The 27,665-nt window shown below is 43.2% G+C and overlaps 1 protein-coding gene across 4 annotated transcripts in view; it reads left to right on the forward strand.

Annotated features, from left to right (window-relative positions):
• Window positions 1-493: 493 nt before the first annotated feature.
• The window catches only part of PDE8A (phosphodiesterase 8A), a 198,436-nt gene continuing 171,264 nt past the window's right edge, over window positions 494-27,665 (forward strand). For 2 of the 4 annotated variants that reach the window (XM_073304039.1, XM_073304041.1), the window contains exon 1: window positions 494-2,232. In XM_073304039.1, the coding sequence (XP_073160140.1) occupies window positions 1,972-2,232 (261 nt within the window). In that variant the 5' untranslated portion in view covers window positions 494-1,971. Of the gene's footprint in view, window positions 2,233-18,375; window positions 18,401-27,665 lie in introns of those variants that run through there. The other 2 variants (XM_073304040.1, XM_073304042.1) reach the window with 2 other exon arrangements.

Consider the following 27,665-nt stretch of genomic DNA (forward strand, 5'->3'; position numbering starts at 1 on the left):
TAGGTGAGCGTCACCATCTCCAGTTTACAGATGAGGAGATTGAGGCCCAGCTAGGTGAAGCCCAGGTATGGGCAGACAGCTGCAGAGCTGGAAATGGAGCCAGTCGTAGCTCCCAGCCGCCCCAGGTGCAACCAAGGGGAAAATGCCAGGGTCCCCTTACTCTAGCCCTCAAAGGGGCTCGCACCAGGTGGCGCCGCAGCTTCCCCCCCTGAAGCTACCCCTGCTTGGTGCGCTGGCCCTGGCGTGCAGAGCCGGGAGCCAGCCCCGAGCGCGCTGCGTGCGCTAGCGGGACCAGCCCGCGGTGGGTGCGCAGGGGCTCGGCGGCGGCGGCGGGACGAGTTTGAAATTCGCTCCCTCGGGCGGGGCCGCCTGGCTCCGGCCGTGCCGCAGCAGATTGGCCCTCGCCGGCTCATTTGCATTGACGCCAATAAAGGCTGGAGGTCACCGCTCGCGGGTGCTTGTATTGGCTCCGCCGCGCCGCCGCCGCTGTCAAACACCGGGGCAGAATTGCAAGGGGAAGCCTGGCAAGCGGGCAGCTTTGGAGGGCGGGGAAGAGGGGGATTGCTGCTGCTGCGAAGCATCAATAAGAACAGCATCCCCAGGCACGGAGCAAGGAAAGGAGACGCCGAGGAGAGGCATTCCTCCTGCCCAGCCTCAGCTGCAGGGAGAGCAAATGCCTGGGAATTAAACCTCTCGCCATTTTAATGCATACCATGGAGATGGGACTCTAGGATAATTTTTTTTTTTTTATGTGTGTGAGCAACGTTTTGCATCTTTTCTGTGACCACAAAACATGGAGGAGGCCCTTTGATGCCTCCGCCAGCTGAGCCGGCTCCTCCTCTGGGTCTCAGCAGCCCCCCTCCGAGTTATGCAGTATTTTTGTTAGGGTGGCTCTTCTTCTTGCCCACCCCCACCTTGCCCGACTCAACCTCTGAGCTTGCTTCCCCCGTGCCTCCCACCCAGCCGCCCCTTGCCAGGCGGCGGCGGCGGCGACGGCGGCTGCTGGGCTGGTGCAGTGCAGCCGGCAGCTCGGGCTGGCTCGCCCCGCGGCGGGAGCGGTGCCCGCGGCATGGAATGTTCTGCTGGATAGAGCCCCCCTGTTTCCGAAGGGGGGAATCTTCCTTCCGAAGCCCTTGCCAAGAGGAGGCTAGCCTGTGAATGTCAATAGCCAGCCTGCGCGGCGGCGGCGGCGGCGGCGGCTGCTGGGAAGGAGGAGGACGGAGAGGAACATGAATCGGACGGGAGCGTGATCGAGGAACATACTCTGGCTCCGGAGGGGAGGGGAGTGTGATTTCCCCCCCGCCCCAACAAAAACAAAAAAAAAGAGAGGGAGAGAGGCCAGGCAACTAACAGGGTCGGTTCTTGATCTTGGTGAGCGGGATAAATCGATACGCAGCGCCCGTGGGGGCTGTGGGAGACAAGGTGTGTGGGGGGGAGAATTCCTCCCCTCCCCCCGCCTCCCGGCCCCCAAGGTTAATTTGTAACACTCCGCAAACCCGAGTGGAAAATAGTCGGTTCTGTGGGCTAGTGCAGAGAGGGAACTGTTCCAATGTTCAGGGCTCTGAGCGCTTAGTCCAAGGAGACGCTAGTGTGGCTGCCCTCCCCCCCCATCCACCCCGGTCCCTTTCCCCGGGCTGACGGAAAATCCTACGGCGATTTTGAGATGGCCTCGTCTGAAAGAGAGAACCGGTGAAAGCATGAACTCGACCAGTTCTTGAACCCCCTCCCCGCCCCGCTGCTGAGCTTGAGCTCCAAGGAGCCCTGTTTCCTGGAGGAGGAAGAGAACCCACGGTTCTGGGGGGCGGGGGGTAGAAAGGACCGATGACAATGCTCCCGAGCGTGGCAGAGAAGCAGGAAGGAGATTCAACCTGTTAACAAACAAACAAACAAAATTATAATAATCATAATCAAAGGGAAGAGACCCACTGGAAGGAAAAAAAATTAGAAAACGTCCCAAAGCGGTCACAAAGCATGGGCTGTGCTCCAAGCATCCACATCTCTGACAGCAGGGTGGTTTATCACAGTAGTAAAGAGTCCGAGGAGTCCAATTCCCCTCACCAGACCAACACAACCATGTCTCAGCAACAGCAAGGCAACTCCGTCCCGGGATTATTCATTAAATCCTCCAACACATCCACTTATAAGGTGAGGACTAATTCCTCCAAGAAAGACAAGAGGGCGAACAGCCAGAGCATGGAGCCAGACACCCAGACCAGCAGATCCAGCTTGAAGGTAAAAAGAGTGCTAAACGTATTAGCACTATTTCTCTCAGAACAGAAGTTGTCTCCAGTGATTTGACCCAAGGAGGCTATCTGAGTAATAGATTGTTGGAAAGCTTTAATGGCTTGAGCAATTAGTTTACAAACTAATCAGTCTCATGAAACTACTTTGTCGATGTTCCCAAACCTGTTTCTTCATTCCCCAGGAAGAGTTTTTGGTGTAGTGGAAAAGGAGAGCTGTTTAAATGTCCTTGTCAGTCATTAGAGCAAGGCAAGCAGATAGGCCCTGTGCATTCAGCAGCAGAGAGGCATCGATGGTGGGACAGGCTTGTGTGAGCCTGCACTGCAAGTAACATGTATTTATCTACATCTGTTGTTATTGACTTATCAGATATTGCTATTTGTGCTTGTCTTTTTGGGCGCAAAATACCAATGCCATATAAAACGATCTGGTAGATGGGCTAGTCACTTTAAACCCTTTCTTCCCATTAGAAAGCTGGAACAAGAGTGACAGGAATTTTTGGATAGGGTTCTGATTTACATTAACCACTTGTTGACTTTGCTTGCTTTTCTAGACAAGGTATTTTGTAGAGTATTAGTGTGTGTATACTTACATATGGCATAATGCCAGTATGCCTCACAGAAAGACACATACTGAAAAAATAAAAAAAATTGTGATTTTTAAAAAAGGTGAAATAAGTTAGGAGAACTGAAGAATTGCATTTATATTTACTTTCTGTGAGTGGCTTATATTTGTTAAGTTGCTAATATAGTTTTTGTGGTAGAGTGTTTTCTCTGTTTTTTTGCAGCATTCTGCATTTTGTAGAAATAAATAATTACAAATGAAAAGACAAGTTATGGGATGCACAGAAGCTATTATATAACATGGCTGATCCCTGGCTTACCGTGATATCGGTTAAGAGATACACATGCTGTAAATCTAAGATATAGGTATGACATACAGGAAGGAACTAACAAAAGGTCACAACATTTTGCAGCTTGCAATACCTATAATCATTTGTACAGTTTTCTGAACCTTTTACAATCTATATTAAGAATGTGTCTAGGTTATTGATTGTGAACTCCAGCAAATTGTTTCTGTGATGTGGGTGATTCTCTTAAATTACTTTCCCCCAAATATAGCAATGTCACTTCATAGAGTTGAAAAAATGTGGGATGCAAGAAGAAACTATATAGGTAATAGGATGAATAACTAAAGCAATTATATGCCAAATTAACATTTTTATTTGTGTTATAAATAAGACACAAGAAACTGAGCTATAGGGCTGCATACACACCAAGGCATACTGGTGAAATCATGGTAACCACAATAAAGAAATACAGGTTATTTATGTTGTCATCAGAACTCTGAGATTTGTTTGTGTAGCTTTTTTTTTCTTTCCGATTTTTAAGTATCTGCTTGAAGGATCTCACAGCATTTTAAACAAGGAAATACTATAATATTCACATTAAAGATGCCTTAGTCTTCTATGTGTTTACTATGTTAAATAATACCTATTGTTAGAGAATGCAGGGAAGAAGAAAACAGATTTATTTTTGTGAATACATTGCTCATTAGTGGGACTGGGACATCAGAGGTAACTCAGCTAGACATGCAGTTGATCTTAGTTCACATTCATCCTCTAATCTTGTTGATAATTGTATATAGGCTTTTCTCACAAAAAGTCGTATTTCATAGCTGTGATGCTAGGTTCCCTCTGACAACACTGCAGCAAAATGATTGTTTTTCCTAAATGGGAGTGGGTTTTTTGAAAGATCAATTTAATACTAAATGTGATTTCACCTCCATGGTTTTTTCTGTTTAAAATCCTGTGCTATCCTTCAGATATGTAAAACAGCATAGAACTGTACTTTCTCTGCTGTTTATTATTAGCCTGTATGTTATCACATTTACTACCCTTGCTATGTTAGTTTACAACTATATTGTCACTGAAATTGTATTGTGTATGAAAGTGAATTGTACTATTGCTTTGTCACCTACTCTCAGTGATACAGTAAAGTTATTTTACAAAGAAACGAAGTACAGGAAAATTGAGACTAAGGGGCCCAGTCCTGCTTCTGTTTGGGAGTATGGTTTGCTGCAAGGGCATACAATTGTACAGCTTTGAAGTTAGTAGGACTCTGACTTGAGGAGGAACTGTGGGAATGAGCATGGTACCACAAACCATTAAACATTTGCTAAGGGCTGAGAACTTTCTCTGAAGTGCTTGGACACCTTCAGTGGCACTCAGCACTGTGCAGAAGATGGTCAGCTTCTCATGAGCTTGAGCCAATGATTATCATGTGATACTGTAGTTGGAACACCTCTCATTGTGTGTATAGCAAAGTTACCTGCCTGAGTGACATTTTTTCTCCGTCTCACAGCAATATTCACACCTGGGCCAAACTCTCCTCTGTTACATATGGAAGTCAGGAAAATCACAGTTATACAGAAGAACAAAATTTGGCCCACAGTGTGTGCATCATCTGTTTTCACTAGCATTTGTAAAAACGTTTATGATGATGTAATCCCTTTCCTTGGACCAGTATGTTGGTTATAATACATAAGATTTTCAAGTCAAAAAGCATCATACAAAAAACCAACCAAATCCAAGCTGTAAAAGAAGACTCTCTCTCCTGCTAGCTGATACTGAGATTTACTCTATATCTATTCTAGAGTGTTGTCAGATATCCATTATGAGCAGATGGCAGGGAATCACTAAATGTAAAGTGTCTTCCCACTGTATTTTGTGATTCCCATCATCCATGAAATATGGCTACAAAGATTAACATTTCTTTCTTAATAAGGAAAAAAATCAAACCTTTTCCAAAGTAATCTAGCAGAATTGTTTGCGTAGTATGTGTAGGCACACATGTATGTAGCAATATTTGTATCTGGCATATATGGTTGTGGTGATACCCATGTAATAAGCCAAGAAATCGTATCATAAATAGAATTTGGTGGCTTCACCTGTCCCCATTTAACATTGCTAATCTCTGAGCAGCTTCAAATAAGTGTCACATCTTTTAAAAAAAAAAAAAAAAAAGAAAGAACCTGCCACAAAAAACCTGCCTTTTTGCCCCCCAAATATAGAATTTTCAGTCCAAAATTATATTGGTCTGTGGGCAGGCTCTGCAATATTTAGCCCTAGAACAGTGACAAGTTTAAGGTCTGATTATCACACAACCCATCCAAACTAGCAAATGGAGCTTTATAGAGTACTATTGGAAAGCACAGATTTACAGGGTACCAATGGGATAGCACTTGCTTTTTAGCCCCAAAAGGTCCCAAGATCTTGGACTTTAAGGATGTGATACTTAAACATACATTTTAAATGTACCAACTGTATTTTTTCTCTCCCTCAGAAGTTTATATAATTGGACTTATGGTACTAAAATACCTGGCTTTACAGAAAGGAGGATTTTTAAAAATCCCATAAGTTTAAAAAAACTCTCTCTAAAACATTGTTAATATATTTGCTCAGTTAAAAATGTGGCATAAGCAGAGCAAATGTTGATATGGTGTAAATGTTTACTTGCACTTGTGAAGAATGACTTGCAGAGCTTGCTCATGGCATTGCTGTTTGTGAGCAATATGCTGTCCAAACATCATGTCAACGAACCCTTGTACTTCACCATGCTCTCAATCATTCGCTCTGTATTTCATGCCGCAGTTAATTTACTTGTGTAATATTTTCTTTTTCTTGTATGGCTCTTGACAAGATGTATTTTCAACAATATACACATGCCAAGGGGTGTGTTTGTGGAACGGCCAGTAAACCAAAGGTTCTGGCATTTTAAGATAGAAGCAGATCACTTTGTAAAAGGCTGTTTGATTTATCTGCTGGTTGGGGAACAGCAGATGAAATCGAAGGCATTTAAAAACACTAAGCATTCTTAGTTCAAAACCTGTTGAACTGTCCTTTCCTGGGTAGTTTAACAAACATGAAATAACATCTATAATAGTCCATTAATTAATGGCTCTGTAATACTACAATATACACTGACTTTCTCATTTAATCAGATATAATCTATATGTATTTAATCACACATGATTGAGGCTACCATGCTCTCCTGCTCCTGCCCTACTTGGGCTGGGCATTCCCTCCCCTGGGAACACACAGCGGGCTCTCCCTCTCTTTGAAACTCCCACATGTAGTGTCCCCACTCCCACTGAGTCCATCCAACTCTCTTCTGATTCCTCTCTGCTCCTTCCAAAGCCAGTTCTCAATCATTCCCGTGACAACCCTCCCCACTGTCATTTCCCTCCCACTTTCACTGACATCAGCCCTCCTGTATAGAAATCCTTGCTCCCACTGAGATGATCCTTCCCACGCTGAGACACTCTAACCTTTCTCACTCCCTGCGGCTGCCAGACTCCCAGGCTGCCTTTTGATTCTGTTGTTGCAAAGGACAAACCCTTTCTTTGCCCGTGGACTGTGGATTCCTTTTGAGTTGATATGAAGCAAACTTAAATAACTAGGCCTTTGATGCGATGAGAGGTATGTTCAGTTTTACTTCAGCCTTGCATGCTGACATCGAAGTGGGGTTTTTTGGTTTTGTTTTTTTTTTTGATCGATATGATTTGATTTGATTTTGGTTTGAATAGAAGGTGGAAGAGCAGCAATTCAAAGAGCAGTCCTGAGGCCACTCACAATGTATAAATTGCTCTGCTGGGAACATATCATGAGGTGTGTTTTTTTTTTTTTTTTAAATCATTCAGACTAGCCAGAGGAGTTTGACGTAGAATAGGAACATACAAAAATTGTATCTCTGAACTTCAGTGCAGCTTCTTGTGTGGCGGAGGCAAGCAGGATTTGGCCCCGAATGTTTGGAGTGGATAATGTTAACTCCATAATGATTCTTTTCAGCTTATACCTTACTGACAGAAGTGAAACACTCTTTTCTCTGTGCCTCCTGCAGCCATGTCCCTCATCCTCTCTGGCTGGAACTTCCTGTGTGTCCGTCTCCTGCTGGTTTCAGGCTTTGTGGCAAGTTTCTTAGCTCTTTCTCTCCTTACACCTGTGTGTGTTGATGTGGAAAGTGTTGAAAATAAACATTTATTTCCATTCTCTTTGCAGTATGTCATTTCGCTTAACACACGGTGCCTGTTGTTTTCTTAAAATCTTAGTTAACAGAGGGATGTGTAAACATATTTGGATAAATCTACAGTAAGAAACATCCTAGTGATACAATACACTTGCTCACATTTTTTTTAACCTTCCCCCAAACCCCCAATTCATCAGTAAGTTCATTATATAGTATCTTTCCCTCGCCCGCCCTCCCTCCCCAGTATTGTATGGTATGAAATTATAGTTCAAGGCACCGGTCTCCTTAGTATTTAAGGTGTCAACAGTTCAGTTTTTAAAATTTGAAGTGATAAGCACAAGTAGTAAATAATGATCATTGCTGTGAAACAGTCCCACCAGATGTAGATACTTGCTCCTGGATCATGTTCAATGACAACATTATTTCACACTATAAGCTTATAAACAATATGACTATGAAGGGCATATTGTTTCCAGCTTTTTATGTAACCAAATATTTTTTTTAAACGTTGCTCATAGCTTATTTGAAGCTATTCCATTTAGAAACCATTTTACTTTCATACGTTGCTTATGTTTTTAATAGCCATTCTTGTTCAAGTAATTATCCATATTCAGAAAACCAAGTCAGAACCTTACAGCATTACTGACTGCAATTTTTATAATATTCCGAACAGGAGTATAATAATACTTTACACTTCTAAAGTATTGTGCAGCCCAGGGCAGGGAGGAGAAGGGGCCATGTTAGTCTTCAGTGCTAAGGACTGTTTACCAGAGTAAGGGCTGTATAATTGGCCCCATTAACAATAATAATTAAGTGCCTGGATTGGTACTTTTCGTGGGCTCAAACATCCCATTGACTTCAAAATTGGCCCTCGGCTAGGAAATAAACACAATGGATAGAGAAACACAAAGCCCTTGTTTGCATCCAAAGAATAATGGAAGAAACCTAAAGCAAATATGATGAGCAGATTGAGTTCTAAACAGAATTATTTCAACAGAAATTTTTCATAAGTTTGTCATCTGTCCCTCCCACCCCATCCTCCATTTTTTGAAGATGATCTAGTCCTATGTACTTAATAGAGTCAAATTGTAAACATATTTATTAAATATAAGTGGAGTTAAAATGTTGATAGTAAAGTTTAGAAGAGTCTTCATTAAATGTGATTTCTTGTTATCTGTCCAATTTTGAATTTTCTGTATGAATTGCATCCAGTGCTTTATAAGCCAAATTCATCCATAACTTTAATGGAGTTTGACCAAGGATTAATTTGCCTCTATGACATTCTGTATGTAACTATCTCTGCTGTAAAATAATTAGATATCATGGTTTAACCATAACTGAAACTGGTAAGGATGACAAGATGCATACTGAATTTTTAAATATGTTTTCTAAATAATCTGACCACTCAACAAGAAAGGCTGTGATTTTTTTTTTCTAAAGGCACCCAAGGAGGTTATACACTCAAATCCCCTTGACTTTCAGTGAGATCTGGGCACCTAACTGCCTTAGGATCCTTTTGAAAATGCCCGCCTGAAAGCACAGTAAATGATGTTGATCGGGTCATTACAGAAGGGGACGAAATTAAACAGTGAAGTCTCTGATGTCTGCATTCTTCCAGCTCATCCCCTTCTGCTGTGGGCTGAACTGTTGACCCTGAATCAAACTCCCAGGCCCTTTTCTCCTTTTCCTTGTAAAATCTGTAAATATGTCACTCAACATTCCATAAAAGTTTAGTGTTTTATAAACCAGTAGTTGCAGCTTCCACATGTATGTATGCCTTTCCAGAGAAAGGAAAAGTGTTAGAAAGTGACTTTTTTAATGAATTGAAATTACATCATGCTCACTACTCTCCTGTTTCAGTGTGGTTTACAAATTAATTTGAAATTCTTCTTTTTAAATAATGTTTTTAATATTGTATGTCTGTGTATTGGCACCTTTTCAACATCTAAAGACTGACAATGTGATGAGCTGCCCTTAACAAAGCAAAATATTTTGGAACAAATTGTTGTAGGATTATCAAGATTTAAAGGCAGTATTTGGGATAAAATGATGTTGCCAATTTAAAAAACAACAATAACAGAACCCCATATCTTCCATGTATGGACCCAAGAGATGCACTGGAGGATCTCAATGTTGGACTGGGCCCAGAGGAAATATGAATTTGTTTTAGTTAATTTTTATTAATTTTTATTCATTAGCTGCTACATCTTAAGGATCCTTTGTGGAGTTTTAGCTACTCAGCTCCTATTTGGCCTGATCCCATCAAAGCCAATGAGAGTTCTGTAACTAATGTCAGTAGGATCAGGATTGGGTCCATTAATTTTAATGGATGTCATTTGGCTATTAGACCCTGAATTTGGATTTTGGTTTCTTGAGTACATGTGAGAGAACACCTTAAAGATGAACGGCAAATGATTCTTGTCCCCTAAATTGGATTTGTGCCCTTTTTCATATGTGAGAATTTGCTTGGTTTGTTCTTTAGCAATATCAGGAAGATAAAATTTGCTTTCTTTTCCCCTACTTTTATTGAAGGAACTCCTGGGTGTTTTGGACCATGGCTTGTTTCCTTTCATATTTTAGTGGAAGGGTAGAGGGTACTGAATCTCTAACAAATTTTTTTTCTTCAAAATGTCAGTGATCAAAATTAAATAGGTGTTAACAAAAATGAATGAAGTTATTATTTAAACGCTCTGAGTAAAAGTCTTTTCCCCATTCCAACTTTCACTTTCAGCTGTTGAAAGGGCCTATTTTTGCTTTTGCAGATCACCTGTATTGCTGCAGGACCTGATACTTTGAGGTGCTAAGCATTTCCTGTTAGCTGCAGAGCATTTTCAACTCCTGTTCACATAGTGGGATGTGAGGACAAAAGCAGTGTTAATATTAGCTCTTACATGAGGAGCCAGACTATAGTGTCCCCACACCGCCCCAGCACATGGGGCAAAAAATCTGCTAGGGTAGTGTGGCAGCATATGAGTTAATAAGCCTTCTGGTCCCAGGCCCTGCCCTCCCTACCTGGACAAGTGTAAACTTCAGAGTTTATGGAGGTATGGGGAACAGTCTGCAAGCCTACACCCTGCCTGGGTGCGCCTCTTCCCATGTGTACATGTGTATCAGAGGCAGCTTAATTTGACCCCTAAAAATGAGAGTGACACATTTTTGCTGGCTTAATAGCAATCATCGAATTGTTCAGATGTATATTTCATTCCTGTATGAATTTATCAGTTGTACATTTCAAATAAGTTTTTTGTTTGTTGGTATTTTGAGCTATATATAAATGGATAACTTTAAGCTGCTTTGATTTAAGTTGAGTTTTATTGTCTGTTCTTTTGTTAATAAGGAGGGGAATTCACTCTTTTAGTACAAACAAAATAACTTTAAAATGAAAGTGACAATTTTCTGGAAAATGTTTGTTTTTTACATACTTGAAAAGTTCAAACCTTTTGAAGTAACAAATATTTTTCTTTATACATTAAAACATTTTATAAAGTGGAATGAACTGATTTCTGATGAGGGGTCGGGGGGAGGAGGAACAAGGCAGCCTTGAAATCACTTCATTGTTTGTTAGAGTTCCCAGTTTCCTAAATAAATTCATACAAAGAAAACACAGAATCACTGGGCAAATATAAAAGAATGACATCCTCTACTTCCCATTGTTTTTAATTTTGAGTTAGCAGTGACCTTTAACTCCCTACTGGGGCAGTGGAAACTTTGAGGCCCTATTTTACTTGCCACTAGAAGACAATGTATTTTTAATGTTGCATATTTGCCATAACTTTCTATCTTTAACTTTGGGCTGTATCATGCTTAATAAAATTCCATCAGAGAAATAGACTTTAAAAGGACATTGCAACATAAACCTAGTTTATAAGAATTTTATTTGGGAAAAGCTATGCTTATGCTTTGTTTTTAAAAAGCAAAACAAAAGAACTCCAATTTGCCTTGGATATCATCTTTCCTATATTAAGAAGCAGATAGGAGAGTTGCCTCATCATTGAGAACACAGTTTTTACGTGTACCAAGTACCAGATACTCTCCTTTTCTGACACTTCTCAGTAGTAGCACAGAATTTCCAAATGTATGGCTTTAGTTTTAAGTTTCTAAATTGGGGTGGGCAAACTTTTTGGCCTGAGGGCCACACCTGGGTATGGAAATTGTATGGCAGGCCATGAATGCTCACAAAATTGGGGTTGGGGTACAGGAGGGGGTGAGGGCTCTGACTGGGGGTGCAGGCTCTGGGGTGGGGCCAAAAATGAGGAGTTCAGGGTACGGGAGGGGTTGGAGTGCGGTGGGGGGGGTGAGGTCTCTGGGGTGCGGCTGGGGATTTGGGGTAGAAGAGGGTGGTCCTGGCTGAGACCGAGCAGTTCAGAGGGTGGGAGGGGGATCAGGGTTGGGGCAGAGGGTTGGGGCATGGGGGGAGGTGAGGGCTCGGGCGGGGGGTGTGGGCTCTGGGGTGGGGCCAGAAATGAGGAGTTCAGGGAGTGGGAGGGGCCTCCGGGATGGGGCATGGGGTTGAGGTGCGGTGGGAGAGTTGGGGACTCCGGCTGGTGGTGCAGGCTCTGGGGTGGGGCTGGGGATGAGGGGTTCGGAGGGCGGGACGGGGATCAGGGCTGGGGCAGGGGGTTGGGGCACAGGAGGGGCTAAGCGGGGTAGGCTCTGGGTGGCGCTTACCTCAAGCAGCTCCCAGAAGCAGCAGCATGTCCCCCCTCTGGCTCCTACACAGAGGCATGGCCAGGTGGCTCTCCACGCTGCCCTGTCTGCATGTGCCACCCCTGCAGCTCCCATTGGCTGCAGTTCCCAGCCAATGGGAGCTGTGGGGGCAGCGCGCGGAGCCCTCTGGCTGCCTCTAAACGTAGAAGCCGGTGGTGGGACATGCCACTGCTTCCAGGAGCTGCGCAGAGCCACGCAGAGTGGCCCCCGACCTCAGGGGCGACGAGTTGTATGGGCCTGTAGTGCCCGAGCTCCAGCAATATTCAGGGCTCTGGGGCCCGGCTCCACCAATGTTTGGGGCCGGGTCTCTCAGCCAGCCCTACCTGCCACCCCCATACACCTCTCCTGAGTGTCCCCCGACCTCCACTTGCTGCCCCCCGCGCACCTTCCCTGGCCCCCGGCGTATCCCTGCCTTTCCCCTGCAGCTCCACTCCGCTCTACTGGCTCCCAGCATCAACTGCCGCCACAAGGTCCTAGTGCTCCCTATACACTAGTGGCAGGGCAGGCTGCCCTTACTCTGCCCTTCCCCCTCAGACCCTTTCATTTTCTGGCAGGACCCTCCACCAGCACAGGGGGCCCCCCCGCCCGCAGTCACCGCTCCTGCCCCACGCTGGACAAGGGGTAGCCTCACCCCCTGTGAGGCTACTGTGAGGGGCAGCAGCAGGGGAGGATGCACACATGTGATGGCAGCCCCCCTTCTGCCCTGCACCCACCACAGGGGAGGTGAGGGGCCTTCCTGGACCTGAGAGGGGCCCTGGGAGCATGTGCAGTGACAATGGTGCGGGGTGGGTGTGCTTCTGGGGGGAAGAGGGGGGCCCCCTCCCCCAGAGCTCACTGCTGCCGGTGGGGAGAGGGCTGGGGCGAGTCCTCCTCTCTGGCCCCAGCCCTGGGTCAGACTGCCTGCACCCCAAACTCATCCCCAACCCTGCCCCACCCCAGAGCCCGCACTCCCAACCAGAGCCTCACCCCCGCACCCCAACCCTCTGCCCTAGCCCTGAGCCTCTCTGACACTCCAAACCGCTCACCCCCTCCCTCCGCACCCCCTCCCAACCCCAGTCTCCCTCCCAGAGCCTGCACCCCTCACCCGCTCCTACACCCACACCCCCAGCCCAGAGCCTGCACCCAAACTCTGTCCCAGAGCCTGCACCCCACCCCCTTCCCACACACCCTCTCCTGCCTCCAAACTCCTTCCCAGAGCCTGCACCCCTCACCCTCTCCTGCACTCCCCACTCCCTACCCCAGCCCGGAGCCTGCACCCCAGACCCCCTCTCACCCAAACTCCCTCCCAGAGCCCAACCTCTCACCCCTTTTGCACCCAAACTCCCTCCCAGAGCCTGCACCCCTCCTGTACCCCAATCCCCTGCCCCAGCCCAGGGCCTGCATCCCAGACCTCCTCCCCCCACCCAAAGCCTTAGGCAGGTGGGGAGTGGAGTTTGGGGGAGCGGGTTCTGGGCACCACCAAAATTTCTACAAACCTGCCACCCCTGCCTGGCCCCGCTTCCTGGCTGGAGCATGGGAGCAGGGCAAGCCTCAGACCCTGCTCCCCAGTGGGAGCCCAAGGGCCAGATTAAATCACCTGGTGAACCAGATGTGGCCCACAGGCCATAGTTTGTCCACCCCTGTTCTAAATGCATAGTTTAACTGGTGCTTGATATATATGCATCCCCCTCAGGAACTTAGAGTTTGTATTCATGTGTGAGTCTTTTTTTTTCTAGACAACTGTCCATCTAGGCTTGTATGCAGTTTCCTTTCAGTATTCAGTATTTTTTCCCCCCCAAAAAAGTTGTTAGAAAGTGCACAGCTGGCTGAGGAACATCACCCATGATACTTTGGTAACTTGAAGCAGAAATACATTCCCTTTTACACTTGTATAGTTTAATTGGCTGATAAAATTGCCCTTTTTCACAAACAAGAAGCTCACCATAAATGAGCACAGTACTTAGAATAAACATGAGGGCCCAATTCTGAAGTCACTGAAGTCCATCAAAGGTCTACCACTCACTTCTGTGATAGCAGATTGGACCTGGGTTCTGAACAATGCCTGTGTTTTTATTTGATTTTGCAAAACAAATAATACTTTTAAAATACTGAAGAGTTTTGTTGCTGTGCCACATTCTCTCTCTAGTTACAACCCCCCAGTTTACAGTAGAAGCCCATGGAAGTCACTGAGCTGTCTGGGTGTAGCTGAGGGCAGAACTTGGTCTGCGTTTGAATTTTGATGTTATATATGCTGTAGGAATTACATGTTGTTAATAGTGCAAAATGCTACATTTGTGTACTTACGTTGATAAAGCTGAATCTGAAGACAAAAAATATTAGTCTTACAGGAGGAGTAGAATTGAGGGGGAATGTGTATTTTCATACTATTATATTATGCTAGCAGAGGTATTAATCTGAGCAGTCGGTATATAAGAATGGATACGTTGTGACTTCAGGTCACAGGTTACATCCAAGAATTTATTGCAAATCCAGAGAAAATTGCCTTTAAAAGGCAAACTATTACTTCCTAATAGACCAGAGGAATTTTACCTCTGGATGTTCAGATATTCATAATCCTCAAGCTATACCTGTTTTTATTATTTGTCAAACTGTGTGTTACATTGCCCAGTGGTTTGTGATCATTTAAAAGACCATATTGTAACTCTGTCATTGTGGGAGGCAGCATAATCTAGTTTACAGGGTTAATGTCAGGAAAGCTGGGTTTTGTTCCTGGTTCTGCCACTGACCTGCTGTGTCACCTTCGACAAGTCACTGCATTGCTCTACTCATTGCTTAATATTAATTGTGGCTGTAAATACAGGATAAGGGCATTAATCTGTTTAGGAACTGAGGAAATGCCAGGCTGGATCAGACCCAGGGTCCACCGAGTCCAGTATTGTGTCCCCATGTTGGCCAGTACTGCCTGTTTTAGAGGAAGGGGCAGGAAATTGTATAGGTTAAAGGTTTGTTATTCCTTAATTGCTTGTCTAATTGATTTAATGTGGGCATATCCATTTAATTCTTCTTTATCACAGAGTTGAAGGTAACTTTGTCTAACAATTTTGGCATATAATATCATTTTATTAATAAAGCTCTATCTCTGTCAAGACACAGTGGGGGTGCTGAACAGATATATGCCATACAAGAATAAGACAACACTGAATGGAATTTTTTGAGTGGAGAAATTGTTTACAAATAGTGGTGTTATTGCTTGCAGTAATATCTACTGCTGGGGGAGGCATTGGGGATGTGTAGATGACCCCAATTCTGCAAACGCTGTTGGCAGTGGCCGAGAATAACCCGTGATAGTTTTAAAAAGAAAACTAGTGGAACAAATTTGCTATCCTAGTAATCAATTTACAGTTAAAGAGGATCTTTATGGCCCAAAGGGCTAGACACTTACTTTATGTATAAGAAATATATACTATGTATAAAGAAGCTGAGGGTAACATTGATAGTCAGGGAGTCAAAAAAATAATAATTGGTGAACCTGTCAACGTAGGCTTTGCAAATTCAAAGAGCTGCTTTTGAAATGCTGCTGTTGATCTCCCATATGTCTGTTTGGGTCCAAGAAAAACTAGTAATGCGTAAAATAGAATAAGACAAGCTGCTTTCATCTTACAGTGTATGGGCGTAGTCTGGCTCCCACATAAGTCATTTTCAAAACTCCCATTCACTTTAGTGGTGCAGCATCAGGCCCCACTGAAGTCAATGAGAATTTTGTAAGTGACTATGTATTGTGACAAAAAGAAAAGGAGTACTTGTGGCACCTTAGAGACTAACCAATTTATTTGAGCATAAGCTTGTAGCTCACGAAAGCTCATGCTCAAATAAATTGGTTCGTCTCTAAGGTGCCACAAGTACTCCTTTTCTTTTTGCGAATACAGACTAACACGGCTGTTACTCTGAAACCTGTTATTGTGACAAAGTTCCTCCTCTACCTTGGTGGGTCTTGCGCTTATTGGCGGATTTGCTTGCCTTGGAGCTTCACGGCAGCCCTCAGTTTGGCCGTTTTCGTGAACCCACAGTCCAGGTCAACTCCTCCTGTGTCTGACCAGGAGTTGGGAGGTTTGGGGGGAACCCAGGCCCGCCCTCTACTCCGGGTTCAAGCCCAGGGCCCTGTGGAATGCAGCTGTCTAGAGTGCCTCCTGGAACTGCTGGGCGACAGCTACAACTCCCTGGGCTACTTCCCCATGGCCTCCTCCCAACACCTTCTTTATCCTCACTATAGGACCTTCCTCCTGGTGTCTAGTAATGCTTGTACTCCTCAGTCTTCCAACAGTATGCGTTCTCACTGTCAGCTCCGAGTGCCTCTTGCTCCCAGCTCCTTACATGCGCACCACAAACCGAAGTGCCCTGATTAGCCTGCGTTAATTGATTCTAGCAGCTTCTTGATTGGCTGCAGGTGTTCTAATCAGCCTGTCTGTCTTAATTGTCTCCAGAAGGTTCCTGATTGTTCTGGAACCTTCCCTGTTACCTTACCCAGAGAAAAGGGACCTACTTAACCTGGGGCTAATATATCCGCCTTCTATTACTCTCCTGTAGCCATCCGGCCCGACCCTGTCACAGTATGAACTCAGATCCTGCTACCTATTTTTTATGACTCTGTAACTTTTAATTTAATTAGCGCATCGCCCCCTTCCCCAATCCCCCGGTCACTGTTTTCACACAATCTCATTTTCTCTGTGGAAATGATACTCTTTCTGCAGAGTTGCAGATAATAGGCAGCCCTGCTTATCTAGCCTCCTTAGTTTTGTTATCGTACTTCTTCACCCTCCAGCTGTACTAGAAATGATGAGACAGTTCTTTGCCTCTTTATGCTGTGAATCTGAAACCTGTCACTAAAACAGTCCGGTCAAATTCAGTGCTGATCAGTGGTGCAAGGAGTGTGAATCAGAGCCCCCAACCCCATAGGATCAGTCCTGTGTTTCTCCCCCCTTTCCTGATGAATTATTAGCATTTGGCCTTCATCAAAGAATGGAACACTCTATTTTGGAGAGGTTATTTACTTTTGTATGAGCGATTTTCATTTTCATAAATATCACGGTTTGTTACAGATTTTTGAAACCAGTGTATGTGTACTAATGAATGCTAAAGGATTAGCTTGCTGGGAACTGAGCTTTCCGTTCATAAGCCAGAAAAGAGCGTGCTGCAGCCTTCTCACAGTATACTGCTGCTGGCCTTGGCATTGACCAGCAACGACCAGCTTCTCAAGGGATAAGAAAGGATTTAGTTTTTATGGACCTTGTTAATAATAATAAAAAAGAAAGAACGAACTTTTTAAAAACTGGCTGAGTGTCAAGAGAACGTCACTCTCTCCATGCAAAAGAAGTTTCAAATGACTTTTGGCATTAACTGAAACTCTCTTCTCTGTTTTGAAGTTGACACATCCTTCTCACACCTGGCTTGGGTGGGAGAGGAAGGGCAGTGACTGCTCCGAAGGGCAGTCATGAGCTACAACATATTCTCTACCTAGCAAATGTAAAATAGGCCTTTTCATTTTAAAAGAGTCTGTTTTTTTTATGTTGGTTCATAAGACTAAATGTTTATGTATTAGCTCATGATTTTTACTGAGCACCATAAATCTGCTATCACAGTTCATGTTTACAATAGTTGAAAGTAATGGGTTTTTTACCTTTGCTTTATAAAAGCACAAAATTTAGATGTTACAGATTGAAAGCTGAAGGGAAGAAGCATTGTCTAGTGGTTAGAATAAGGTATGAGGAAGTATGGAAGGCTTGAGTCCTAATCCTGGATTTGCCGCTCACTGGATTTGCAGTCACATGATGCCAAATTTTCAAAGGCGCTCAGGGCCAGACTTTCGAGTGCTCATGATTGAGGCCAGACCAGCAGCACCCACTGTGACATCTGCAGCTGGATTATCAAAAAAACTCAACACCCCATATGCTGATATCTGGCCATGTATTTCAGTGACTGGCGTGGAGCATACACTTTTCAAAATCTGGCCCTGATCTGTGAGCCGTTGGAAGAGATATCTTTGGCACAAGACTGAGAAGTGTTGTGGGACGTGAAATCTTTGTACACCACCCTGTCCTGGGCCAGACAAATGACCGTTTAGCCCTGACTGGAGGTTAGGGGAGCCTGAAGGCTAGTCCTAACTTGGTCTTGGCTGTTGTGACTTCTAGGAGCTGTTGCAAGGTTCTGTCCCTGCCCTGTTAGGGTCATGGTACACTGCCAGCCAGCTGCTATGCCTCACTGGAGTTCTGGGGCACAGTTCCCTGTGCTCAGGTGATGAAGTTCATTTCACCCGCATAAACCTGAGGCAACAGGTACAGTTGCCATGACTATGGAAAGAAAATCAACATTACCACAACATGGGGCCAAGGCCTGGGATTGCAGTGCAGCTCTCTCCCTCATTTACTACTATTACAGCCTTTCAGCTGCAACTCCAGCCCATAGGCTTTCAGATACTACAGTGCTGGAAGGTAGGTAAATTCAATTCTCTGCTCCCCTTGCATAGAATATTAGGACTAATAGATCAACATATAGGTGGATCTCTCCTCTGATCTACTGAACTGCTCCGTCATTGCTCTCTAAGCCAACCTGTGTGGATCAAACATTGTAGACCAGTGCAGGGCTCAAGTAATGCAGAAGGGTCACATGCCGTCTGGCCCTGTGTTGACATAGGGAATGATTTTGCAGAGTAGTCTCGATTGCCCCCAGGCAAGGGAGACACCAGGAAGATCTGCACAGCAGTGTACCCTCAGTCTTACCCTTTTCCTGGGCCCACCCATGCCCCAAGAACACCAGCGGTGTTGCTCCATTGCATTCAGTCCCCTCTACGCAGCAGAACCACACCAACTTTGCTACAGGGCTCCTTTCCAGCCAGGAAAGAGTGGCCCTAATTTGTCCTAAAATGTTGAGAAACCTCCTCAAATCTCCCTTGACTGATATGGAGATGGAGACTATCTCAGTCAGTTGTTTTTGGAAGTCTGTGTGTTTAATGATCAGGCCATCTGGCCTCTTGCTGCCTCTCCACGACTTACTTGCAGAATTTGCTCAGGAAAGCCTGATCCTTTCAGGATGTGATCCCTTAAAAATTCTTCCCCAGCTGACTTACATTACAGCTGACAGGGTCTGAGAAGTACCCTTGAAGCAGCCGTGTTAGGACTCGCTGTGCTGGTGACATCCCTATCAATACAAATGCATTAAGAAGTTATGGTCTGTTTATCAGATCTCACCACAAAGGGGATACGTGCCCTTCTCAAAAGAGAACAGCCTCTTTGGCTGCAAAGGTTCAGCCTGACTGGCTCAAGACCCAAGCTTTTTTTTCATTGCAAACAAACCATGCCATGTACACATGTGAAATATTATCTGAGGATCTCTAAGTGTTTGACTACATTCATTTAGCCTTGCATCTCTTTGTAAGAGTTCCAGCAGTCTGCAAGGTAGCTCTGTATTATTACTCATGTTTTACAGAGGAACAGAAGGCCCAATTCACTCCAGCCCTCTTGGCTTTTTGCATTGGCTCTGCCAGAATAAAGGGGCCATAAAGCCAGCAGATCCAGCCCTCAGAAAGTCCCCCAAGTACGGGCTGCCTCCAGCAAGTCCAGAGTTAATATAAAGTCTCTAAGCTATCTTGCATGGCGGAGTCTAGGGGGTATTTTCAGCCTAGAAGGCGTGGCTGGAGTACCATGTCTGCTATTGTGGGCTGATTCAACAGCTGCTAGGGGCTGTGGCAGCCTGGGTCAAGTTAGGGAAGCATTTACACTGAGGTCCACTCTAGTGTAGGGATGAATTGGTCCCAGTGTTAAGGGTTTGCTTATTTTAGAGTTCTTAAACTCAGGTTCGTTGTTTGCCGCAACTCAGTTTGACTGTTGTAAGTACTTGTGTCCTGGACCAAATGTTTGTAGAGTGTCCAGTATAGCAAGTACAAATGTTTGCCAGTTAGGGTGAATTAGCTAGCAATTACTTTTAGTTTAAAGCCCCATCCATATACCCGCAGGCTTTATCTAGGCTAAACTCTTAGGTTTGATGATAGCACTTGCTAGCTAATATGTACTAAGGAATGGACATGTTTTAAAGTCTAGGCAAGGCACACCGTCTTTAACATGTGCTAAAATGGTGGAATTAAAAATGGGGGGGGAAAAGGGAGGCTAAGTAATTTGCACTCTGTCATACATGAATGCTTGGCAGGAAGCGTAGGGCTGGGATGGTACGTTGCTGTTCTATCTGAAGCAATTTTAAGGAGCATAGATTTCCTCATCTTGCTCCGTGAAGTCTTCTCTCTGCATCTGCTGTGTGTGATGCCTCAGAACACTTCTACTTGGCTACTCAAATGCCCCCATTTGGCCCGAAGTTTGTAGGTTCATAGGAAAGTTCCCTACGCAGGCTACCCAAGCTCTCTCCAGGTTAGTTGGATCATTCCAGATGTCCAGATATTTTATGTAGCCCTTCACAATGTTGATTATTTTGAAATGCACATACTACTTAACCATTTAATAACAAAGAGACAAAGTGTGAGGCCACAAGACATGTCAGAATATCCAGCAAGATTTCATAAGATGCTTTGTCGCCACATTTTGTCGCTATCTTTCATTGCACGGGCATTTAATTTCTGAGTTCACAGATAGACAGTGCACTCTGCTATATGGCAGCTAGCAGATTTGTTCATGAAATAAAGCTGTGCATGTCCTGAGCCTGCTTCTTTGCACAAAATTATCAAACTATGACTGTTAACGAACTTTGGCTTAATTCAGCTGACAAGTTTCACAGCTGATTTGAACAATTCATTAATTGTGGGCTACAGCTTCTTTGCTGCCAAAGCCCCTCAATGCAGTATAGGAAATCCACTGATGGGCAGATGCAAGTTCCACCTTGGGCTTTGTGAGATCAGGATTGTTGCTTTTCATTACTGAAGTCGTGTTGTTACTGAAACCTAAATATTTCCTCCAGCTTAGTCCTCCTCCTCTCCATCACAGATTTTGAAAATATCTTGGTCTTTAACTCAGTGGGAATTTCTTTGCCTTTGGAAAGTCGATGGATTTTTCCAGCTGTGGAGAAATGTACACACCGCTTCACAGATTAAGGATGTGGCCATTATGCTGCTAAATCAAAAGGGGGTGTTTGAAAGATCTGATCACAATGGCTGAGATAATTGCAAGCCTGATTTTATGGACTGTGGCTGCTGCCGTTGATACGGAGTCCACTGTGTGGGTGTGTGCATGGCTTTTTTTTTTTTTTTTAGTTTTAATGATCCTATAAGTGCACTTTCTCGTTATTCAGATTTTTTAAAAAATACAACATAGTCTAGTTCCTTTTATTCCCCTTATAAATGAATTAATCCTTTTTTAGTCTTCCTCCCTTTCTCCAGTGTATCATCTTGTTTCTGAAACATATCCTTCTTACCCTATCCTCCTTTTATGCTCCTGTATGTTGGTCCATTCCCTCTCCCCACTTTTATTCTCTGTGGTGCAAATTAATCCTTGGCAACTGTTGGTACAAGTCCCACTGAAGTCAGTAGGAGCTGCGCTTGCAGGCTGTATTTGGCTCTATGGTTCTACAAGGCTTGATGAAAAGCAAATACTTCAAAAGACACATGAGACTTTTACTGTGCTTAATAGTCTGTGCTGCTCAATAGCCCAGTCCTGAGAGATCCCAGGTGCTCAGTATCTCTCAGAAGAGATTCAGCACCTCATAGGATCAGGCACTCAACTGTTGTCATGTATGCCAACATCTGAATAATTAAGGCCTGCGTCTACATGTTACAGTTTTGCAACCGTAGCTGTGTCAGTTAGGGGTTCGATTTCTTATGGATGTGGCTATGCTGGTAAAAGCCCTCATGTAGATGAAGTCTTACTGGAATAACTGTGTTTCTATTGGTATAGCTTATGCTGGCCTCAAGAACTGGTATAAGCACTTTCATATGGCGATAACTACACTAAAAGGCTATGCCAGTTTAGCTAGAAGGGTGCAACTATCTCTGCAAAACCTCCTAGTGTAGACAAGGCCGTACTAAATCAAGGCCAAGTCTGCACTAGACACCTGTGCTGGGAAAGTAATGTCAGTTAGGGGTGGGTTTTTACAACTTTTTTTAATACCAACCAAAATCCTGGTGTAGATGCAGTTATAATAGCAGAAGAGCACTTTACTGGTATAGCTTATTTTGTTCATTATAAGCTGTCTCTACACCAGGAAGTTTTGCCAGTACAGTTATACAAGGATATCTTTTCTAGTGTAGGCTAGGCACAACTGTATAGTTCTTGAATTAGGAGAAACAAAGGGTTTTGTTCTCAATCTCCCTTGAAGTGTTATTGTGCCTTTCACTTTAGGAAAAGTTGCTTTTCAGACTTTTCCGTGCTAACCTGACTCATTGTTCTGTGAAATAACTTAAAATATTAGAGCAAAGTTGACATCTCAGTTGATGAGCTGCATCATTTTAAATATCCAATATAAAATTCATAATCAGATGAAACTTGTCTAAATCTTTATTTGAATCTAGAGTAAATTACCAGTTGTGAGAAATTCATCGCCTAGGGCTCGTAGGGGCTATGGTTAATACAGATACTAGTAGATATGGTTTTGTGACACTGTGCAGGTAACACGGAGTTGGAATACTTTGTTCACATTTTAAAATTATACACTGGTTATGGTGGCGTTACTGCTCTCCTCTGTAACTATTGGCCTTTTGGCTGGTGCTGGTTCCTTCTCCTTGACTTGGTACTTGGTTAGACTTCATTGGCAGCCATTCTTCTAGTATTTGATTCTGCTTTTGCATTTCCTTTCTGAACCCTCTCCTCTGAGATGTAGCCTTTACAATTAAAATATCAGGCCACTGCTCTTTTTTGTCTATGGTACCTCCCTTGTCCTGTTTCCAATATCTTTTACCCTTAACAACCATTTTTCTCCTCCTGTACATATTTTTCAACATGGTAAATAGTTTCTTCCTGCTCTTTCACTCAGCCTGTCTTGATAACCTTCATCTCACCTTCCCTCAACTAAAATCTTTGTATTTTTTGTTTTTGTTTTTTGTTTTAAATGGAAGTGCCTCTCTTGGGCAAAGGGAACATCTTCAAACAGAGCTCCATCAACTCTAGCTTCCTCCAAAGCAACTTGCTTAAAACAATATATCCTTAACATGCCATGTTTTGTTTCTGAAGAGTCATAGCTGGTAAACATATCTTACATTTTAATTCTTTATTTAGCGCGCACAGTGCATTTGATGCCAAAGTCAATAGCCTTCAAAACACTGTTGTTACAGATCAATCTAATAGTAAAAAATAAACTATTTTGGTAAAAAATATAAAAAAATCATAGAAGCCAAAAGTCCATTTCACTCTAATGGCTGCTAAATACAGTAAATCTATTTCTCGGTTTAAAGCCCCGCAAATCCACGGATATCTGTTTTATATCTGTCGACCATTTTTGTGGATTGCGGATGGATGTGGATCCAAATTTTATATCTAAAGCCCTGCAAATCTGAGGATATCCGCAGATAGTTTTTGCTGATCGCGGATTGGCTGTGGATAGAAATTTTGTGTCCGTGCAAGGCTCTATCTGTGTTGTCATTTTAGAACACATTTTTTCATTGGTTTTCATAATTGTAGTGTTTTTTCCTTACTTCTAGAGTTTTTGTTTTTAAGTTTTTCTTATTGACCCTTCAGACTGTAATTTGTTCTTGTGTTGTTTTACCAGAATAAAATAAGAACCTATATTTTGAGGAAAATCTTTTGCATAGGGTAAAACAAAAATAATCAGATGGTGTGTAAACCTTGTGTTCCTTAATTACCATTTGTGTATGTGGCATTTACTTGATTTAATTATGTCATCAGTGACATTAAACATGACTCTTGGTGTTGTATTAGACAACTGATGCTGACAGATTTCGTAAAGAAAGCTTAGAGTATTAATTTGTAACATTCATCTGTCTTGCAGCCCTGGATACCTGTTGCACTAACCAGTATAATTGTGTATATATTTTTGATCAAAATTCTTAATATTGATGGGAAATGGCAAATGCCCATTATATGCGCATGGCTTTGAATTCTTCTTGGCAAAATGATAATAGCTCATACACTCCTCCCATATCGATCTTTGTTTTATAGAATTTAGAATTTCCTTTGTCTGCAGAATGTTATGGTTCTTGTAGACATTGCCGGAAAACACCTAAAGCCTCACTTCGTATGTGTGGTGGATTTTTTTGGCAATTACATCTATTACAGGGACCAAAAGGTAGAAATGGGATAAAATATATAAAGGTAGAGAATAGAATCTAAGATTTAAAACACCTCTCTCACCACCACCTCTTCCCAAACACTCTTCTCAATCTCTTCTCTTTTTTGAAAAGGGCCATGCTCATCAAGGCCCTTTTTCATCAACTTAATAGTTTCTCCATCTCTTTAAATTACCTCTCTGGCTTCCTCCTCTTTGATGCACTTGTACAGAGCTGTAATGTATACAATTATTGAAAAACAGTTTACAATCTTCCACTTATTCACAGGGAGCTTCTAGGTGCTGCCCCACAGTATGTATCGTATGTCTGCTAGTTTTTAAGGTGCCACCGGACTCCTTGTTGTTTTTATTGTATGTTGTGTCATCAACCATCTCCCTTTGGTTTCTGAGAAGAATGCATGTGGGGATCTTTTTTACTGGGCCTTTCAGGAATGCTAGAGTAAATCAGGGCTTTGGTGCCATACTGTGTGTGTGTTGAAGTATAAAATGTTTACAACTGTAGTAACTCTTTGGCCTTTTGCAGCTCAGCCTGTAGTCATACTACAGCATGGATTGGTAAAAACTGTTAACTCTATACTAAACTAGCACAGAAGGACATGTTTCAACGTATTGACAAAATATCTGTCTCTTTAGACTGGAAATCCTTTTATCCGGTCACTTGTTTTGTGGATGAGACTTTTGTTGATCCACCTGTCTTATTCTTTTTGTTAAATATTTTTATTGCTATATTATGTTCTCTGCTTACATTCTACTCCGACTTTGAGATCTTCCTGTTCATCCCAAATAAAGTGAATCTAAATTATTGGCCATTTACTTTTTGTTTCCCATGACATTTGTACACCTTCCTTCAAGCCCCCTTCTTCTTCGTTTATCTAGTCGGGGTATTTTCCTTGAGCATTAGATTGTTCAGTTCTCTCTGACACCAATATCAGTGTTTTCCCACAGATTAGCTGGCAGGGGGATCTGTGAATTGCAGGGCAAACACCGTCCAACTAGAAACTGGTTGCTCCCTGTGGTGCACTCAGTCCTCATATGCCCTAGTCTGCTTTCATGCCACTCACATGATGCAAGTATCCTAGCAAGAGTCTGTTTTCATGCCACTCGCATGATGTTGCCTTACACTCAGGGTACGTCAGTGGCTCAGCACTTCTTTGTTTTTAAAAAAATACTTCTCTTCTAAGAAAAAGCAATTGCTTGATTCTAGCTGCCCTGATTAAAATCACAGCTTTGTCGATGTGGGCCGTGGTTAGCTATTTCTAAACTTTTCTGTTCCTCTGCTGGCCGAAACTAGCACACTAGGATTAGAAATTGCACAGCAGAAAGAAATTTATGTTACAACAGCAAACATTGCACAGATAAACCAGGAGACCTGCCTATTATATGAAGTACAGAAAATATCTTTAGTGCTCTTAGCTATTCCTTTACAACCATCCAATTCCTCTTAAAACAACTTGAAATTGATTGCATTTTGCATCTATAGAAATGTTACTGCTATAAAGTGGTATTTTTTGTTAGTGCTTTGTGGGTTCACATTGTTCAGGCATAAAGATAAGATGTAAAATACAACAATGTTAACTGTTGAGTGATGTATAATGGTTAGTCAAGGCCATCCTATAGCTTGTCTGCTCAGTGAAAGATAAGTTATAGTGCAAGGACTACTTCCATTTGTTAGTTTGCAAATTCATGTCTAGCTTTGTCTAAATTAAATGAACTTTTTTTCTTTGACTAGACAGTTACTCAGGGTTTTTTTTGTTTTTTGTGTTACCTTTTATTCTGAGTACAGGGGATTTTCAATCTTGTTTCTGACAAGTACTACTCAAAGCATAATTAATGTAGTATTTAAAAGAAATGAGGACTATGTACTAGGAAAAAAGTTCTGGAAACCATTTCACATTCCAGTAGCTTGAGAATTTCAGATGTCTGTAGAAATGTTCAAGAATGAACTAACTGTACATTTAGTGCAAAATGTTGTTGTTATACACGTATAAAGCATTGTTGGAGGGGACGGAGGACAGTGGCGACTGGTTGGTGGAGGATCCCTGAGCTGGGATCAGACTGAGAAAAAAATTGTCACAGTATCTTTTTTCAGAGTAGCAGCCATGTTCGTCTGTATCCGCAAAAAGAAAAGGAGTACACTTGCGATAGCATACTTAATGGTATGATTGTCCCTCTTCTTTCTTTCCTGCTTTGATCAGAAGTGACCAGTTAATGGTGCTAAGATGTAAATAGATATTGTTTCACTAAAGTGCTAACAAGAAATCTCCACACCATTTTAGATTGTCACCTCATTGGGCCAGGGACTATATTTTCCTCTATGTTTGTATTGTGTCTAGCACAGGTTGGAACTACCAGAACACACACAATGTAAAAAAGCCCAAAACCCAGTCCCAATAATGTTACCAGGAAATTAATGTCCTCTGTTTCTTTTAAGCTATATTATAAAATACATTCTCTTTATGGATAAATAAGAATTAACAGTTGTATGTGTGGTTAGAAGTCATTTAGGTCAGTGAAAGATGACTTGCTCCTCCATTGGCATGATTAATTATTTAATTAGTAGTTTCCCCTTTACTGATGGTAAAAGAGAATTTAAAATTAAAATCACCAGATTCAACACGGGAAGGGAAAAAGAAGAGAAGGGTGACAGCTTGCTGCAAAAGTATGCTTTTCTCACTGATCGTGTGTGTGTGTGTGTGTGTTTTTTTGACTTTGTTTGGATTGACTGATGAATTTTCAATTTCTGGTGCCTTAAAGTGAGAGTCCAGATTATTAAGACACCCCAAATGTACTGAAGAGTATTATATTTTGAGGACCTGATTCTCAAACCTAAGTGGTACTTTTTCTCTGTGAGCAGTCCCATCTGAAATCAATGTGTATTACTTAATGCGAGTAAGGCTGACACAGTTGCGACTGAGGATACATAAATGGGCCCTAATAAATTCACGGTCCATTTTGGTCAATTTCATGGGCATAGGATTTTAAAAATAGTAAATATCACGATTTCAGCTATTTAAATCTGAAATTTAAGGGTATTGTAATTGTAGGGGTCCTGACCCAAAAAAGGAGTTGGGGGGGCAGGGAAAGGGGTCATAAACGTTTATTGTAGGGGATGTTGCAGTTCTGCTACCCTTATTTTTGCGCTGCTGCTGGCGGCGGCGGCGCTGCCTTCAGAGTGGGCAGCTGGAGCGCAGCGGCTGCTGGCCGGGATCCCAGCTCTAAAGGCAGAGCCGCCACCAGCAACAGCGCAGAAGTAAGGATGCCATGGCATACTCTTGCCACCCTTATTTCTGTGCTGCTGGATGCAGAGTCGGGTCCTCAGTCAGCAGTTTCTGGCCGGCCAGCTCTGAAGGCAGCAATGCAGAAATAAGGGTGGCATGGCATGGTATTGCCACCCTTACTTCTGTGCTGCTGCTGGCGGGGCGCCGCCTTCAGAGCTGAGTGCCCGGCCATCAGCTGATGCTCTCTGGGCACCCAGCTCTGAAGGCAGCAGTGCAGAAATAAGGGTGGCCATACCGGAGC

The sequence above is a fragment of the Lepidochelys kempii genome, chromosome 10 (assembly GCF_965140265.1).
Source record: "Lepidochelys kempii isolate rLepKem1 chromosome 10, rLepKem1.hap2, whole genome shotgun sequence".
Lineage (NCBI taxonomy): Eukaryota > Metazoa > Chordata > Testudines > Cheloniidae > Lepidochelys > Lepidochelys kempii.